The sequence below is a fragment of the Podarcis erhardii genome, assembly GCF_964252035.2.
Source record: "Podarcis erhardii genome assembly, chromosome: 2".
Taxonomy (NCBI): Eukaryota; Metazoa; Chordata; class Lepidosauria; order Squamata; family Lacertidae; genus Podarcis; species Podarcis erhardii.
The window spans coordinates 103,269,605-103,285,035 of record NC_138498.1 but is presented as its reverse complement, the minus strand read 5'-3'; the positions used below and the strand labels follow the sequence as shown (position 1 = coordinate 103,285,035).

General features: G+C 42.2%; 1 protein-coding gene across 12 annotated transcripts in view; it reads right to left on the bottom strand.

Moving 5' to 3' along the window:
- Positions 1 to 15,431, bottom strand: part of CADPS (calcium dependent secretion activator) — a 336,635-nt gene that overhangs the window by 56,809 nt on the left and 264,395 nt on the right. For 6 of the 12 annotated variants that reach the window (XM_081852319.1, XM_081852328.1, XM_081852324.1 and 3 more), the window contains 4 exons: positions 14,763 to 14,910; positions 5,117 to 5,131; positions 3,560 to 3,634; positions 1,702 to 1,785 (listed from right to left, as the gene is read on the bottom strand). In XM_081852319.1, coding sequence (XP_081708445.1) covers positions 1,702 to 1,785; positions 3,560 to 3,634; positions 5,117 to 5,131; positions 14,763 to 14,910 — 322 coding nt within the window. The remainder of the gene's footprint in view (positions 1 to 1,701; positions 1,786 to 3,559; positions 3,635 to 5,116; positions 5,132 to 14,762; positions 14,911 to 15,431) is intronic. The other 6 variants (XM_081852323.1, XM_081852329.1, XM_081852330.1 and 3 more) reach the window with 1 other exon arrangement.

The window sequence follows — 15,431 nt, the reverse complement described above, 5'->3', positions numbered from 1 at the left end:
TGTAAGCATACGGGATACCTCCCCAAAGCTCTGTAATATTTGGCCCAGTCTGGATGCTCAGTTCTTGCCTTGCTAAGCTACAGTCTAGCAGCTGGGAGCAAACAACAAGACCAAACATTTCTTTCTCACCCTGTCCCCTTGCCCCTTCCTTTCTTGGTGCTTACAACCTAGTTTAATTAAACCAGTTAGTAACAACTGTGTTTGAAATAAGGAGCTATGGTTTAATACCAGAATATTAATATTCAAGCTCTAGTTTAAGATCCTTGTCAGCGAACATATTCATCTGAGGCTGTGTACACACAATACCTTTAAAGCACTTTCAAAACACATTCTTTCCTTCAAAAAATTGTGAGCACCAGAGCCCATAAGGCAAGGCAACCACCTCAGACGGCAACATCCACAGGAGCAACAGAGCTCAAAGCAGATCAATAAGAGCATGTCTATCATAGAATAAGAGAAGTGGAAGGGACTACAAAATTTTCTTCCCCACTTGTTACTGGTGGATGCACCCATATTCTCCTGTGTGTTAAAAGTTAGGAAGTGGTAAAGTTCCCCACATGTGGTTGGCTGCCTGGCTGAGTTAGTAGTTTATTGTTTGTGATGTTGCATGGGAAAGGTATCCAACTTGCTTGGAAAGCAACTTTCCTGGTTTGGATGTCACAGGAAACTGTGGTTTAACAAACCATTATACCTTCCTCAAAGCTCAGTTTGCGAGGGGAGGAAGGCAAGGGGGTTGGGGTTGGGGAGAGTGAACACCATGCTCATGTTTCATCGGAAATGTTTACACCTAAACCAAGTCTATATCTCTGTCTTTGAACCCCATTATAGTTAATTGCCCTGATCCAGCAGTTTATTAAAGGGACAGAAATTCTGATCTATATACAGACCTCCTCCATACATCAACATGGGAACAAAGGAGAATAGGAAGCTGCCTTATACTAAGTCTGACCATTGGTTCATCTAGCTTAGTATTGTATATTCTGATTGGCAGAGTCTCTTGAGGATTTCAGATAGGGAACTCTCCCAGCCCTGCCTGGAGATGTCTGGGATTGAACATGGGGTTTTCTGCATCTGGTAGGCCACTGTGAGAACAGGATGTTGGACTGGATGGGTATATAAAAGTAGGGAAATAGATAATGAACACTTTCCTCTCCGACTTTCATCTTGCCTTTAGGGCAGCAGACATGGTTCTTCCTTTAATCCACACAACAACTCTGTGAGGTAGGTCAATCTGAGAGATGGCAGCTAGTCCAAGGTCACGCAGTAAATTTGGCCACTGAGACGGATTCACACTCGGGTCCTGTTCCTCCTCCCTGACTAGCCACCGTAACACACTGGCTTTTAGTTGGCAGGGTTCTGGAAAGGTATACAGCCTCCTTTATTATTTTGGTACTTCTTAATATATTCATTATATTTATGTGCTCTTTTCACCCATCATGGAACTCAAGGCGGCATTTATACAGTTCCCAGGAACTGCTTTTCCACTGGAACACTGACCAAACCCATACCTGCTGGGCTTCAGCAAGACGGTTGTTATCAGATAACTTCAGACCATGCAAGATGTTTCCTTGTGGTTTTAACCAGAACCATCCTTCAGTCCATGAAAAAAAAATGTACTTTTAAACTATGAACATTGAATTGAAAAGTGCAAGGAGCAAAAAGCAGGGACAATTGGGTGGTTGGATGAAGAAGGCAACTTACAGTAAATGACAGGAAAGAAGAAAACAACGTCCCTTCGTCGTATCTGGATAGTTTGGCCAAGACTCCTTCCAGAATTGTGACAAACTGGAGGAACAAAAGGACATATACTTCAGTTGTAAGAATAATCAAATCACCCTGATTGCAACTGAGCAAATCAGTATTAAGTCCATCGGAGTAAAAAGGGATTTCAAAGTGTATCAACCAGCTTCTAGCTACGTAGATTGCTTGTAGAGATATGACACTTCAACGACGAGATAAAGAACTCTATCCTCTAATTAGCAAGGAGGAAAGTCATTGAAGATTAAGAAAAGTCAAGTTGTATGTGTGTGGGGTAATCTAGTTGACTATTCTGGAGTAAAGAGCTGATATTGTCTATAACTAAACATTTGTCCTAAATTAGCATGGTGTCATGGAATACATTAATAAAGATAATCTAGCCACTGACTTATTTTTCTTTTGGCATCACCAAGCTTATTAGCTATTATTAATAATAATATAAGTAACTGGAAAGCAGTTGCTTTCAAAGGACAAGCATATCAATGAAAATGTTTAATCCTTTCTTGCTTCCGCCTAAAACAATTTCATCTTCAAATGTTTAGGGGGTTTCTAATTTGGTTTTCTGTTTTGGCAACAAAATTATGCACAAGGAAGAAAAACCCTCTTCTGAGATTCCCTTGCATTTTCAATGTTTGTTGTCAAAAGCAAAAAAATAAAAATAAAGCGAAGCTCCTTTGTGTTGTGTGTGTGTATATCACATGTTCATTAAAGCTCTTTCAGCTGCTCTCTGCCTGCTATATTGGTCATTCTGTGTAGAGAAAGGCAGTTATGTTGGTGCCGTACATTGCAGAAGCTAATGAGAGTGCAACTCCCAAGCATAAGGTGCAAGAAATATGTTACTCCTCAAGAGTAATAACAAATGGAGAACAGCTGGTAGGTCCTTGATGGAGACCCAGAATGGCACGTGTTGTCCCATATGTTCTACAGGTCCTTGTAATTATTTTGTGATCCTTATAGTCATCCCCTGGTTTGCCTAATTGAAGTTAAAATAAATGCAAGCATGGTGCATTTATTTAATTTATTTAAAACATTTATACAAAGTGTTACAAGGATCACAGGCAGAAGTCTGTGTTGCAAGATGCTTTTTAGTCTGGAAATGGAAAACTAGATGAAGCAGTACTATTGATAAATGGCTGCCATTGCCACTCAATATGCCATATATATGAGAATGCTTCTGAGTTCATTGTATTTTGCATTACACCCTTCCTGACAGTTCAAAGTGATTGACAATCACAACATTTTAAAAAGCCACAAGAACTATAAGGATTAAAACCACATAAAGCACCCTCCTAAAAACTTTGGAACCTACCACCCAGAGATAAGACGGAACCAAAACAAATTACGTTTGGCCAAGTGTTGGGGTTTGACCCAGTCTAGCTGCTTTCTGCTCTAGTGCAACTGCGTGTGATGGAAAGCTCAGTAGAGGACCTGGAAAGAGGGAATGTGGACCCATAGAGGTAAGCTTATAGTCCTAGGACTCTCCCTGCAAACTGGCAATGAACGGCTATAACCAATCAGTCCAGATAATATGATCTAGTTCAGAAAACAAGAGCTTTGCAGTCTTTGTCTTGAACTGCACTTTGTAAGTTCAGCACCCCTGTGTTGCTTCGTACAGACTGCAATCACGAAATGTTCCGTCTGTCGAGACTGAGTGATGTATGATCTCTCCTGTGAGAAACAACAAACCACCCAAACTTCTTAATGTGTCACATTTTAATGGAAATGCTGTTTAAAAAAGGGAGAGAGGAAAAAGAGAGAGTGATGTTAACAGTGAATCGGTTCACCTGAAGCTGAAGGTTACCTTTGCAACTAGGAGCGTTATCATTTCCTTGACGGTTTCTTCAATTAGTTCATCTATTTTTGAGTGATACTGGTGCTAAGGAGGGGGAAGAAGATGGAGGCAAAATATTATTAGCATAAATCATTGGTAACAAACACTTCTGTCTAGTTTGTTGTTGTATCGGCTGTGATATTTAAATCTTGATCGACACGTGCTCTAGTGTAGTGGGCAGTAATGGATTGATAAAATGCGTTTTTCTTTTTTCTTTTCTTTTTTTTAAACCAAGAAGCCTCTGATAGGATTTCATGAATCATGGTCAAATCCTAGCTTCAGTTCCATGCATGCAGCTGAGCCGACATTAATGAGAGTCAAATGCATGCAGCAGAGGACAAAATCTGGCATCTTTTTTTGCTATATGCAAATCATGATAAAAGTGGGCAGCGGTAGGAGAGCGCTTTACATCTGTTCTTAGTTCTGATTGATCCAAAGTGTTGCAATTAAGGCATTCACATTCTTTAAGGTTTTAAACGACTCCTGAAACACAGCCCACGCTGAAAAAGCAACATAGCAGCTGTCTCCTGGTGCACAGCAAATCTGCTGTTGGTCAGAGGGAACGTACAGAGGAGTCGAGTTTAGGCAGACAGGCTGCATTGGGTATAAAGGGTCGCCCACTTCCAGAAAGCCAAGTGGAATTTAATGTTTAGACTCCACTCTTGGCGAAACAAATTAGCTAAGGATGTAAAGTTCCAAATGCAAGTGCTTGTTAAGCACCTGAGTGAATTGGAGCCTTTATGACCAAGTGTAAAAATGATTGAGACATGGGTGTTCTGACTCATGCAAAAGATGGCAATTGCTACACTATAAGGCCCCTCAATTAATACCATGCTGGGGCGTTGGGTTAGTGCTGACGGCTCATAGAAAAGACTGACACCAACTGAACATTCAGCATCACTTTTGACACAGGATGAGAGCTGCTACCCACCCACTTGATGGGCCTCTCTACCCAATTACTGACCAGATCAAACCTTGCTGTCCTATGGAGCTCTGAGAGAATCACCAAAAGCGTGTGATTCGAGGCAAGGCACAAGAGCTTTCTGCCAAATTTTAACAAAATAAGCATCTACTTTGTCAAAAAAACAGGCTTTTCACTACTAAGCAAACACTACGGGGGGCATTCTTTTGTTTTTGTCAAAGCACAGAAGAACAAATATTTAATATATGATGAAGTTTCTTTTCCACATTCCTCCCCTCCTACATTAAATAAAACATTGAAAGCGCTGATCTCAGTCACTGTATTTATTTCCACTTGTTTGCGCTAATGTTATTTTAAAATGTTAACATCCAACCAGAAAAAAAACCACATTAAAAGAGACAAATCTGCTATAAATACTAAATCATGCTTTGGGGAATAAGGAGTGTGAGGGGCAATTAGAAGTGTGAGACGCTAGTCCCTCAGAACTGACTTAAGAGTTCCTCGCTAGTTTGAACTGCTCAGTGTTTCTCTTTCTTTCAATGGAACAGTCACATACTACAACAGGAACTTGGAAGAAAACAAAAGAAAATGTAGGACACACTTACCCACTCTTTAGCAAACTTTCAGATGATTGGGGACAGAAATAAAGAGGAAGGTGCAGAAGACAGGAAAAAGAACATATGAAGGTAAACCATAAATAAAAACAAAATCTTCAAAAAAATGGGACCTTCTAAATGGGGGCCATGAAAAAGCAGCAGCATGCACAGAAACAATAAGCAACAAGGAAATGAAATATAATGGATATAATCCCTTTTCACTGAAATACCTGAGATTGCTACCAAAGAGAACCACACGCAGAATACAAAACGGGTTTTTGAAAAGTGATTGTTGCACAGAACACATACACAGAAACATCTCTAGTGAGGCAGAGAAATATCATCTTTGTTGCAATTTGGGGAAAAAAGGAATAGTAATAATAATACATGTAGAGCTCAGTGGCATGGCAGCTATTGGTTTTTTTTTTTTGGGCTTACTGGACTCCAGTTTGGGGATGGCTAAAGTTTGATGGTACCCCCTTGTTTACTGAATCATCATGAGGAAGCTGACACTTGGGAAGAGGCAATTTCCCCAGAATTCATATGTGAGTTTTGTCCACCACCGTTTTTTTACATGAGAAGAGAATTGGCTTTTGATTACAGATTTTTTTTAAAAAATCGTATTCAGAATTTTAGGTTAACCGTCATAATGTTACAACCTAAAATAACGTTTTTGTTCACTCGGTAGAGTCTATCTGATTAACAACCCATTCCCATATCTGCGATGTCAGTCAATTTATTTGGGTTGTGACTGAATGTAAACTACACCTACAACTTCCAATGGCATGTAGAACACCTGTTTTGTTGTTCTTCCATTAACTGCATTGTCAGGTTGTGTTGGACTAGCTCGCAGGGATGAAAAGTGTGTGTGCGTGTGTGTGCGTAATGTAGCAGCTTTTCCCACAGAAGACCCCCCCCGAGGCCGAATCTACATATGCAGCAGAATCAGGGGGCAGAATCCTAACCCCAGAGGTATGGACCCTTCCACTTCTGGAAAGCTGTAGATGGAGGATGTGCATTTTGGAAGCTATCCTGTGTTAAAAATAAATGAATCATTGCAGGTAGCAGAAAGAGGTATAGCAGAAAAAGGGCTGAATGGCAATATTTGGGAAGGGACAAGAACCCATGCTTTACATGCAGAAGGTGCAAGTCTTGATCCCAAGCCTCTCCAGTTAAGAGAGAATCAGGTAACAGGTGATAGGAAATGCCTCTGCAACTGCTGCCAGTCAGACAGTTCTGGGCTAGACTGGTGAATAGTTTGACTGGTATGAGGCTACACCATGTTGTTTAACTGCCTTGTTCTGATAAGGGGAGCTTTAGAGCAGTAGAACTTGTACCCACAGTGTAGAAGTGGCAGTCATTCTACCACCCATGTGTTGCTACATGTGTACATTCATGCTAAGCCTCGGAAGGGAGGTTTGTTGTTTTTTGTTTTAAAGGCACAGGTGTTTGTAACTTGGACCAAACAAGTCAGAGTTTGCATGTGATTGTGTACGTGTTTACAGGTGCTGGAAATGGCATAGGTATGCTGGAGGGAGGAGGGTGGAATCTCCCGACTCGGGGCTTTACAATTTGCACAGGGAAAATCAGCAAGAGATGCGTTACGAAAAGCAGCAGTGTTTCAGAATCCCACCTAGTGCTTATCCTCTGCCCCTGACCCTCATGTGAGGAAGGTAAAGACTTAACCTTCAATGACCTCCCCTGCCTGATGTAAAATATACTTGCTGCTGGCTCAGGAAGCCTGGGAACTATGGGCAGCTCTGTGTTTGCACAGGCAAAAAGGGGACTGGGGAAAGGCGATGCAGGTAAGGAAGCAGAAGCCATTGGCCATCTCCTCTAGTTTGCTAGGGGCCATGTCGCCAGGCTACCCAAAAGACACCCTCTTCCCAAGGGACTAGGTGCTTTGCGCAAACCCTCCACCACTCCCGCTTCTCCACCTGCTAAAAATATATTCCTTCGCGTGCAGAATCCCTCTTTTCTCCAGCAGCCACAGCCACTTTTGCAGATATTTACTCTGGATGGTGGGATGCAGGCAGCGCTGCTGAGGAGTAGCATGCTACATCATGGAGAACGTGCCGAACAGAACAACTCCCTGGAAAACAGCAACGGGCGTTCCCTGGAGGACGTGACCCCGTGACATATATATGTACACGTGCTACCCACTAAGCACAGGACAAACAAAGCTTGCAAATGCACACCATGCACACCAGTGAAAACTATGTTGGCTTGGACCTCATTTTGAAAAGCACCAAGAGATGCACAATGCAGGACATGCCCAAACCTGGCACGCTCTGGCTCTGATGCATGCACGGAAAATGGGACCCTTACAAGCATGTTAGGCTGAGCGGAAGTACACCAAAGGTAGTGAACGTGCAAGCTGGACATTCCCCTAAAGTGCATCGATGCTTTTGAAAATGCGGCCCACAGGATATGGTGGCAATGCATGGAATTTAAAATAAAAAGATTCTCTTGACTGATTTTTCCCCCCTCTCTCTTTAAAAAATCTGGGCTTCGCATACAAGTCCAAAAGACATGCTTAATTTGCCACATTATCATATTGTTTTAATCAAGGATGTTTGTTTGTTGGAGGTGAGGGCGGGTGACAGTTCTCTTGCTAAGTGTTCATCTTCGTTGGATAAATTATGAGATTTAACTAAAAGGATGGCTAGGTGTGTGCAAAACAATACAGTGTGAAATGTATTGACAAATATGTTTTCAATTAAAATCTCCTTTACAACGCAAATGAGAACAACAACGGCAGCAGCAGCAACAGCAGCACTAGAATGCAGCCAGAAGGATTGCAGACTAGCTGTCTGATCCTCAAACCACTTCGCCAGGGCAAGTTCCATTGGCACAAACGAAGTTTGCGCTGGTGGAAGCGCTGGGAGGATTGTATATTTTAGAGACCAACAGGGCCCTTCACCTATAGGAATCCGTCACTAGAGGCACAGACTCAAAGAAGCACTACATTGTTCCCCCAAACCTGCTCCCTATTCTGAACCCGCAGGGCTAAATATATAATAATAATAATAATAATAATAATAATAATAATAATAAGAATAAGAATAATAAGAATAATAATACTATTTATACCCCACCCATCTGGCTGAGTTTCCCCAGTCACTCTGGGAGGCTCCCAATCGAGTGTTAAAAACAATACAGCATTAAATATTAAAAATTCCCTAAACAGGGCTGCCTTCAGATGTCTTTTAAAAATAGGATAGCTGCTTATTTCCTTGACAACTGATGGGAGGGCGTTCCACAGGGTGGGCGCCACTACTGAGAAGGCCCTCTATCTGGTTCCCTGTAACCTCACTTCTCGCAATGAGGGAACCGCCAGAAGGTCCTCGGTGCTGGATCTCAGGGAATCTGAATCACAGAATAATAAAGTTGGAGGCACCCTTACCAGGAAATCTGGTAATACAGTATCATCCAACCTCTGCTTAGTGATGGAGAGTCCACTGTCTTTTCAGGAGGCCTGCTCCATTACTGAACAATTCACACTGTTATTTACTATTTACTTACTTTCTGACATTTATATTATTCTGTGCTCCCCTTACAGAACCCAAAGCAGTGTGGTTCAAAGGCAACGGTTACCCATCCAGGCAACTAACCAGACCCAGACCTGCTTAGCTTCAGCAAGGTAGTAGTCTCCTGTATCTTCATACCATATTCATAGTTCTTTACATCAGGTTGTAATAAAAAAGATCAGAGGAGTAAAGTAAAAGTTACATCAACAATATGCTTTTTGGCTCATGGAGCTGTTTTAAAGCTACCCATTTACTGCTGATAGCTGCAATGCAGGGCATCCTGTCAACTCTCTAATTATGAAACTCCATGGTGTGGATGATGTGATGTATGGGGAGGATGTTGGTGGGTAATCCTACTTCTGGCAGACATTGGAATGATGGGCACTCTGTGGGTGCCTGTTCCAGGTCTCACTGCACAGAAGTTCTGTGGCCCTCTTCAGTTTGACTAATGAAGGCTCCTGCTTGCAGCTAAGTGTCCTCTGATTTATATGCCATCAGCAGAAGCTGCCATTTTATCCTGCATGCTATAGACCAGCCCTTCTCCATGTAGATTGAATGGTGGCTTCGAAGTTGCTATTCCCATTTGAAATGAACATGTTGGTGAATCAGCTTGTTGTTGTGGGGGCAAGGAGCTACCGCAAGCAAAAAAGGAAGTTGATGCAACCAGGGTCGGATATGTACCAGCCCTCCTAGAGTGCAGGTTAGGTGTGCAGCCTTGAGGTCATTTTGGACTCAAAGTTGTCCATGGAGGCGCAGGTCAATTCTGTGTCCAGGGCAGCTGTCTACCCATTCCATCGACCTGCCTGCACACTGTCTTGCCAGAGTGGTACATGCTCTGGTTATCATCCTGCTTAGGCTACTGCAATGTGTTCTACACGGGGCTACCTTTGAAGGTGACTTGGAAACTACAACTAATCCAGGATATGACTGCCAGACTGGTGACTGGGAGTGGCTACAGGGACCATATCTCACTGGTTCTAAAAGATCTACATTGGCTCCCAGTACGTTTCTGAGCTCAATTCAAAGTGTTGGTGTTGACCTTTAAATGGCATTGGCCCTGTATACCTGAAGGAGTGTCTCTATTTCCATCATTGAGCCCAGACACTGAGGTCCAGCTCTGAAGGCCTTCTGGTGGTTCCCTCAATGTGAGATTTGAAGTTACAGGGAACCAGGCAGTAGGCCTGCTCAGTAGTGGGTCCTACCCTGTAGAACATCCTGTCAACAGATGTCAAAATTATAAACAACTACACAACTTTCTGGAGTCATCTGAAGGCAGCCTTGTATTGGGAAGTTTTTAATATTTGATGTTTCATTCTATTTTTACATTCTGTTGGAAGCTGCCCAGAGTGGTAATAATAATAATAATAATAATAATAATAATAATAATAATAATAATAATAATTTATTTGTACCCTGCCATCTAGGCGGCTTCCAACAGAGATTAAAAATACATTAAAACATCAGTCATTAAAAACTTCCCTAAACAGGGCTGCCTTCAGATGTCTTCTAAACATCAGGTAGTTGTTTATCTCTTTGACATCTGATGGGAGGGCGTTCCACAGGGCAGGCGCCACTACCGAGAAGGCCCTCTGCTTGGTTCCCTGTAACTTGGTTTCTCGCAGTGAGGGAACCACCAGAAGCCCCTTGGTGCTGGATTTCAGTGTCTGGGCAGAACGATGGGGGTGGAGATGCTCCTTCAGGTATCCTGGGCCAAGGCTGTTTAAGGCTTTAAAGGTCAACACCCAGTCAGATGGGTGGGGTCCTAATAAATAACAACAACAACTATGATTGCCACAGAATTGCCACTAGATCCACAGTGCTTAGTTCAGAGGGGAGAAGATGGGAAGAACATGAGAACATACCTTATACCAGCTCAGGACTAAACTATGGGCCCATCTGCACCATACATTTAAAGCATTGCTGATACCATTTTAAACAGCCATGACTTCCCTCAAAGAATTATGGGGGCTGTAGTTTGCTAAGGGCACTGAGAGTTGTTCCCCTCAGAGAGCTCCAGTTCCCAGAGTCCCTTGGCAAGAAGGATTGTTAACTCCTCCCTGGGAAGTGTAGGTGCGTGAGGGGAATAACGGCTCTCAGGTGCCTCTTCCTCTTGTGGAAGCACTGGCAGCACTGGAACTCTTTGGGCAGAGAAAGGCATGGATTTGGTGCTCCTGTCATGCTGACCCATTGAATCAGTGTGGGGAAAAATCCACCCTAGGAAGCTTTGAAGCACCCAGGTCCTCCAAAGTGCTCTGTAGGAGTGGGATGCTAATTCAGCTAAACTAGTGAGAAACTTTGGCTTGCTTTATAAGCAGATGAAATTCAGTCCATCTATAGTCACTTTACTAGGCTAACATTGGGTGCGCATGTAAGAGGCATGTTTCATTATGACACCGCCAACAGATTGTGTGTATGCTGCATCTCTATTAGCGACCATCTGACCTCGGAGAAGAAAAACATACCAGACCCACCAAGAAATATTTGATACACAAGTTATTCCTGTCAATACATTAAATATTCAGAAGAAATATAAATATTTAAGGTGGTAAATTATGTCTGCCAAATGTCTGAACAGCTGCCTTTGAATATAAGGACACAGGGAGAATATGGGTGTATATGTTCAGCAGAATGCACTCCCTAAAATGCCTCAAATTTTTCCATATCTGATCATTAAAAAAAATTAAGAGAAATAATGGCAACATTTGGAGGCTCAGTAGGATTCAGTGGACCTTATATAGGTCTCCTTTTATCCAAAGGAAGGAATTGTGGTACTCTAAAGGAGGAAACTCAGGCTGTCAATTCAAGATGGGTTGTTTATTGTTTTGCTGGTTTGATTTACTTGTTTCTATCCTGTATTTTATTCTGTGAACCACCCTAAGATCTTATGATGAATATCTTATTCAAAATCTAATAAATAATAATAATAACGTTTGGTGGTTATCCTGAATTTTCTGGTGCAATTATCCCATGTCTTTTCTAACCATAAAAAGTCTGATAAGAAAACTGATGGAAAATTACCCTGGAAAATGTTGGCAAAGTTGTATAGCCTCCACATGAACATATCAGGATGAATGTCTGGTAAAGCATCATTTATAGCAATATTATACTCTCAGTGCTCAATAAACAATTGGCCTGGAAGCTCCCTAAATCACAGTTCAAATGGAGTTGTTACTGGGATTGGATTGGGTGGGATGATAGAAGTATAGTTCCTGCTAGTTCCATTACATGTGGTGGAGTGGGAGGTTGCTGCAAATTGACTGTTCCTATGAGTGCAATTGACCTAGATGAGTCCCGTGATTGATTAAGAGGAAAGGCCTTTTATCAATTGCTAAGGATGTGGGGAGAAAATGAGGACAGCAAACACATGGAGGAATTCTACTGGAAAGGAGGGGCAAGATTATGTCCCAAGGCTTCTGTCAAAAGCAGTTTGCTTGGTTCCCTGGCAGGTGTGTCACTTAAGAGGGGGGACGGTGAGGTGGTGTGGGGGTTGGTGCGGTGCAGATGCACTGGCAGAACCCATCTGATGCTCCCACTGGTATGTCCGCACTGTACAGACACCCCCACCGCCTCACCCCTTCACCCTCCCCATAAGCATCAGCAATGCGCTTGCCAGGAAGGAAGCATTGTGGCTCAAGTTGCTGCTGGCTGCTGTGGCTCTGGGAGCACCTTTGGTTCAACAAACAAGAGCTCAGTTAGCCTGGGGCATAGCAAAGCATCCCGCCAGCAAACCCTTCTAGGCTGTGGCTGGCATGAGACTAAGAATGCAGCAACTGTCAATAACGTTATCCCTTTGGAACTGGGTTGGGTTTGGCCACATGGAAGGTTGAATCAAATACACCCCTACTTTGTTTGAGAAAAGAGATGGATAAAATGGTTAATTTAGTGTCGTTGGCATAAATATCCCTTGCCATACTGCAGTCCTTATTAGTCAATCACTTTATATATTAGCAGCTATACATTTCTGAGAGAAACAGGAGAAAAGCAAAGAGAAATGAGATGGCATGAGACACTGGGATGAGGTAGGAATTCATTAAAATGAATAAAAGAGAAAACAAAAGACTTGGAGGGGAGAAGGAGGGGTGTATGTAATCCTGCAGTCCTAAACAGTAACTTATGCACAGATAACTCACATCTGATTTGCAGGTCTATTAGTTCAGCTATTTGTTAAAAACGTCATACCAGAGCAACTGCTACTTCACACAATCGCTATGCAATCTGTGTACCACAGTATCAATACTTTCTCAAAGAGGCACATGTGGATTTGCCTAAGACATATTAAAGGCTGATTCTTTGTGCAACTGAATTGCTGCTTGTTATCAACCATGATGGGTCATGGATTTGCAAGAACAATGCAAGTGACAAATCAAGTAAAATGGGAGTTGGACAGGGGTAACTGAGGCTGGCAAGCACCTTTTACCTATGCTATACCTGATGGGAAATGAAACTGATACAACGGAGAAATGGCAATTTAAAACCCCAAAGAATCAAATTTCTCACCATCACATGTACAGGTAGCTGGTAGAACAATCCTATGAATATCTGCTCAGAAGTAAGTCCTGTTTAGTTCAATGGGACTTATTCCCAGGTAAATGTGCATAGGAGCGCAGCCTACGCTTACTCCCAGCCTTGGCATTTGTGTAAGGCCTAGAATTTATTTCAACTAATAGTGTTAATATTAGAGGTGCTGGAAAGCTGTATTTGTAAAGAGATACTAGGCATAAGCCAGGAGCACTGAACGCTGCGGCTCTTTACAAACTTGACTAATGGAAGAGTTTAGAAGTGTGACTTCAGGCCAGTTGCCAGAAACCTCTAGCAGACGTTCCTATAGCAGACGTTCCTATAGATCATAATGGATCAAAACAACATGGAATTATGATGCAGAAATAATTGAGCTGCAGCAGCTTCACTACGACTGTCTTCCTGAGGTTGTTTTGAAAAAGTGCAACAAAAAGGCTCCACCAAGACAGAAGATGCAAGGCAAATTCTGTGGTTCTGGGCTAACTTCAAACCAGGAGTGGTGAGAGTTCATTTAAGTACATGCTTTGACATGGGTGAGGGAAGCCTTTAGTGCTCACAACAGTAAGGTTGCATCCCGGGATTATATAAAAAGAGGGACATCTAAAAGAACAAATAGCATACCAAACAAACAAAAGAAAATGAGGACCAAAGGACCTGCTCCAATGCTCACTGTACTCAGTCTAATCTCCCCATGAATCCATTTGGATTGGTGCTTTATTTTGTAAATATCAGAATGAGATAAATATTTCAAGAAAATAAAAAAAGCTAGAATAACCCATGTGACATAGATTCTGAACATGAGGAGGAGTTGTTGTATGCACTACTGAAAATGAAATACGAGAATCCGAGCCCTGTGTCTGAACTGGTCATAAACAGAGATGAGAAAAATGTTGAACAGTGTTTCAAGCCTTCCAAAGAAAAGAGGATTATGATTATGCATTTCATTGAGCCCAATTCAGCATGTCTTTCTACTTCACAACATCACATGTGGAAATGTTCAAGTTGTGATAATGTCTTTGAGAAGTAAAACACATTAGACCAGCAGATGATAAAACCGGACCAGTTTGGAACCTTTGAGTCATTAAGGACCCGGAAGTATTATAAATGTAGGTTTTAGAAAAGTCCAATCAGGCAGGACTGCATTTTACATAGGATCAGGCAATTTCCTATTTCCCCTTAAGTCCTTTTGTTCAGGTTGCTTTGTTTCTCATTGGGTTTTCTTTGCCTGTCGGTCAAAATAATCATGCCATTGCAATCTGGTAGTTGCATGTAAAAATCAAGACTTTGGGGCAAACGTATGTCTGGTTCCAAGGTGGAGTTAATGACTCAATATAAAACACTGTCATGCATAAATAGGCTTTAAAGGTACCTTGTGCACATCACAATCCTTGCCAACAGTCACTTCTAAGTGACAGGGGTTCTGAGTGTCCATATTCAATATGGGGATTTGTTTGACGGAGTGACCCTGCATTTTCATCTGCATAGTCTATATATGGAAAACTAAATCCACAACTGTTAGAATGTTTCTGAAACCAGCAGAATATAAGATGCAGATTTATTTCCCTTTAAACATTTTTTAAAAATAAATAAATAAATATAAGTTTTACCTCTTGGCCCATTTCCATACTGCAAAGTTTTGTTGACTGAGCTTTGGCATCAACCATAACATTAAACATGGTGCATATTGACTGAGGGACTCTGAAATCTGTTGACCGGCTTGTTTTTTGCAGCTTTACTTCAAATGCAATCCGGGTTCTGTTAAAAGTAATAAAAAAAATAAAATAAAAGGAACATTTTGAAAGTTAAGATACTGCAGCTACTAATTTGACTGAGCAATACAATACTTCGAAGTCTTCATTTTCCTGTGTGTTCTGGGAGATCAGTGGGAAGGGGAGCTGATCACAGCAGAAGGATACTCCCCTGTCTTCTTCTACAGCCTGTCTCACTCAGCCTCTTGACCCCTCTCGCTTCTGAGTCTGCACTGCTGTCTGCCACAGCCTCTCCCTGCTCACTAAATCCTGTTGCCTCTTCTGCTCCTAACACCTCCTCCTCCCAGTCTACTCCTTCTCCCTCTGACCACCCATTGTCGTCCCACCACCAGCCCCCTGATTCTGAGCCTTCTTCATCTGGGGGTTCCTTAGGGGTTCCTTGGCTTGTACCTCCCACCACTTCTCTGCATCCAGCCAGTCCATGACAACTGAGTTCTACTCTGGACATGAAACAGGTAAGCGAAACTCATCAGTTTCCGCTCCTGTTTCCATTTTCAGCTGAATTCT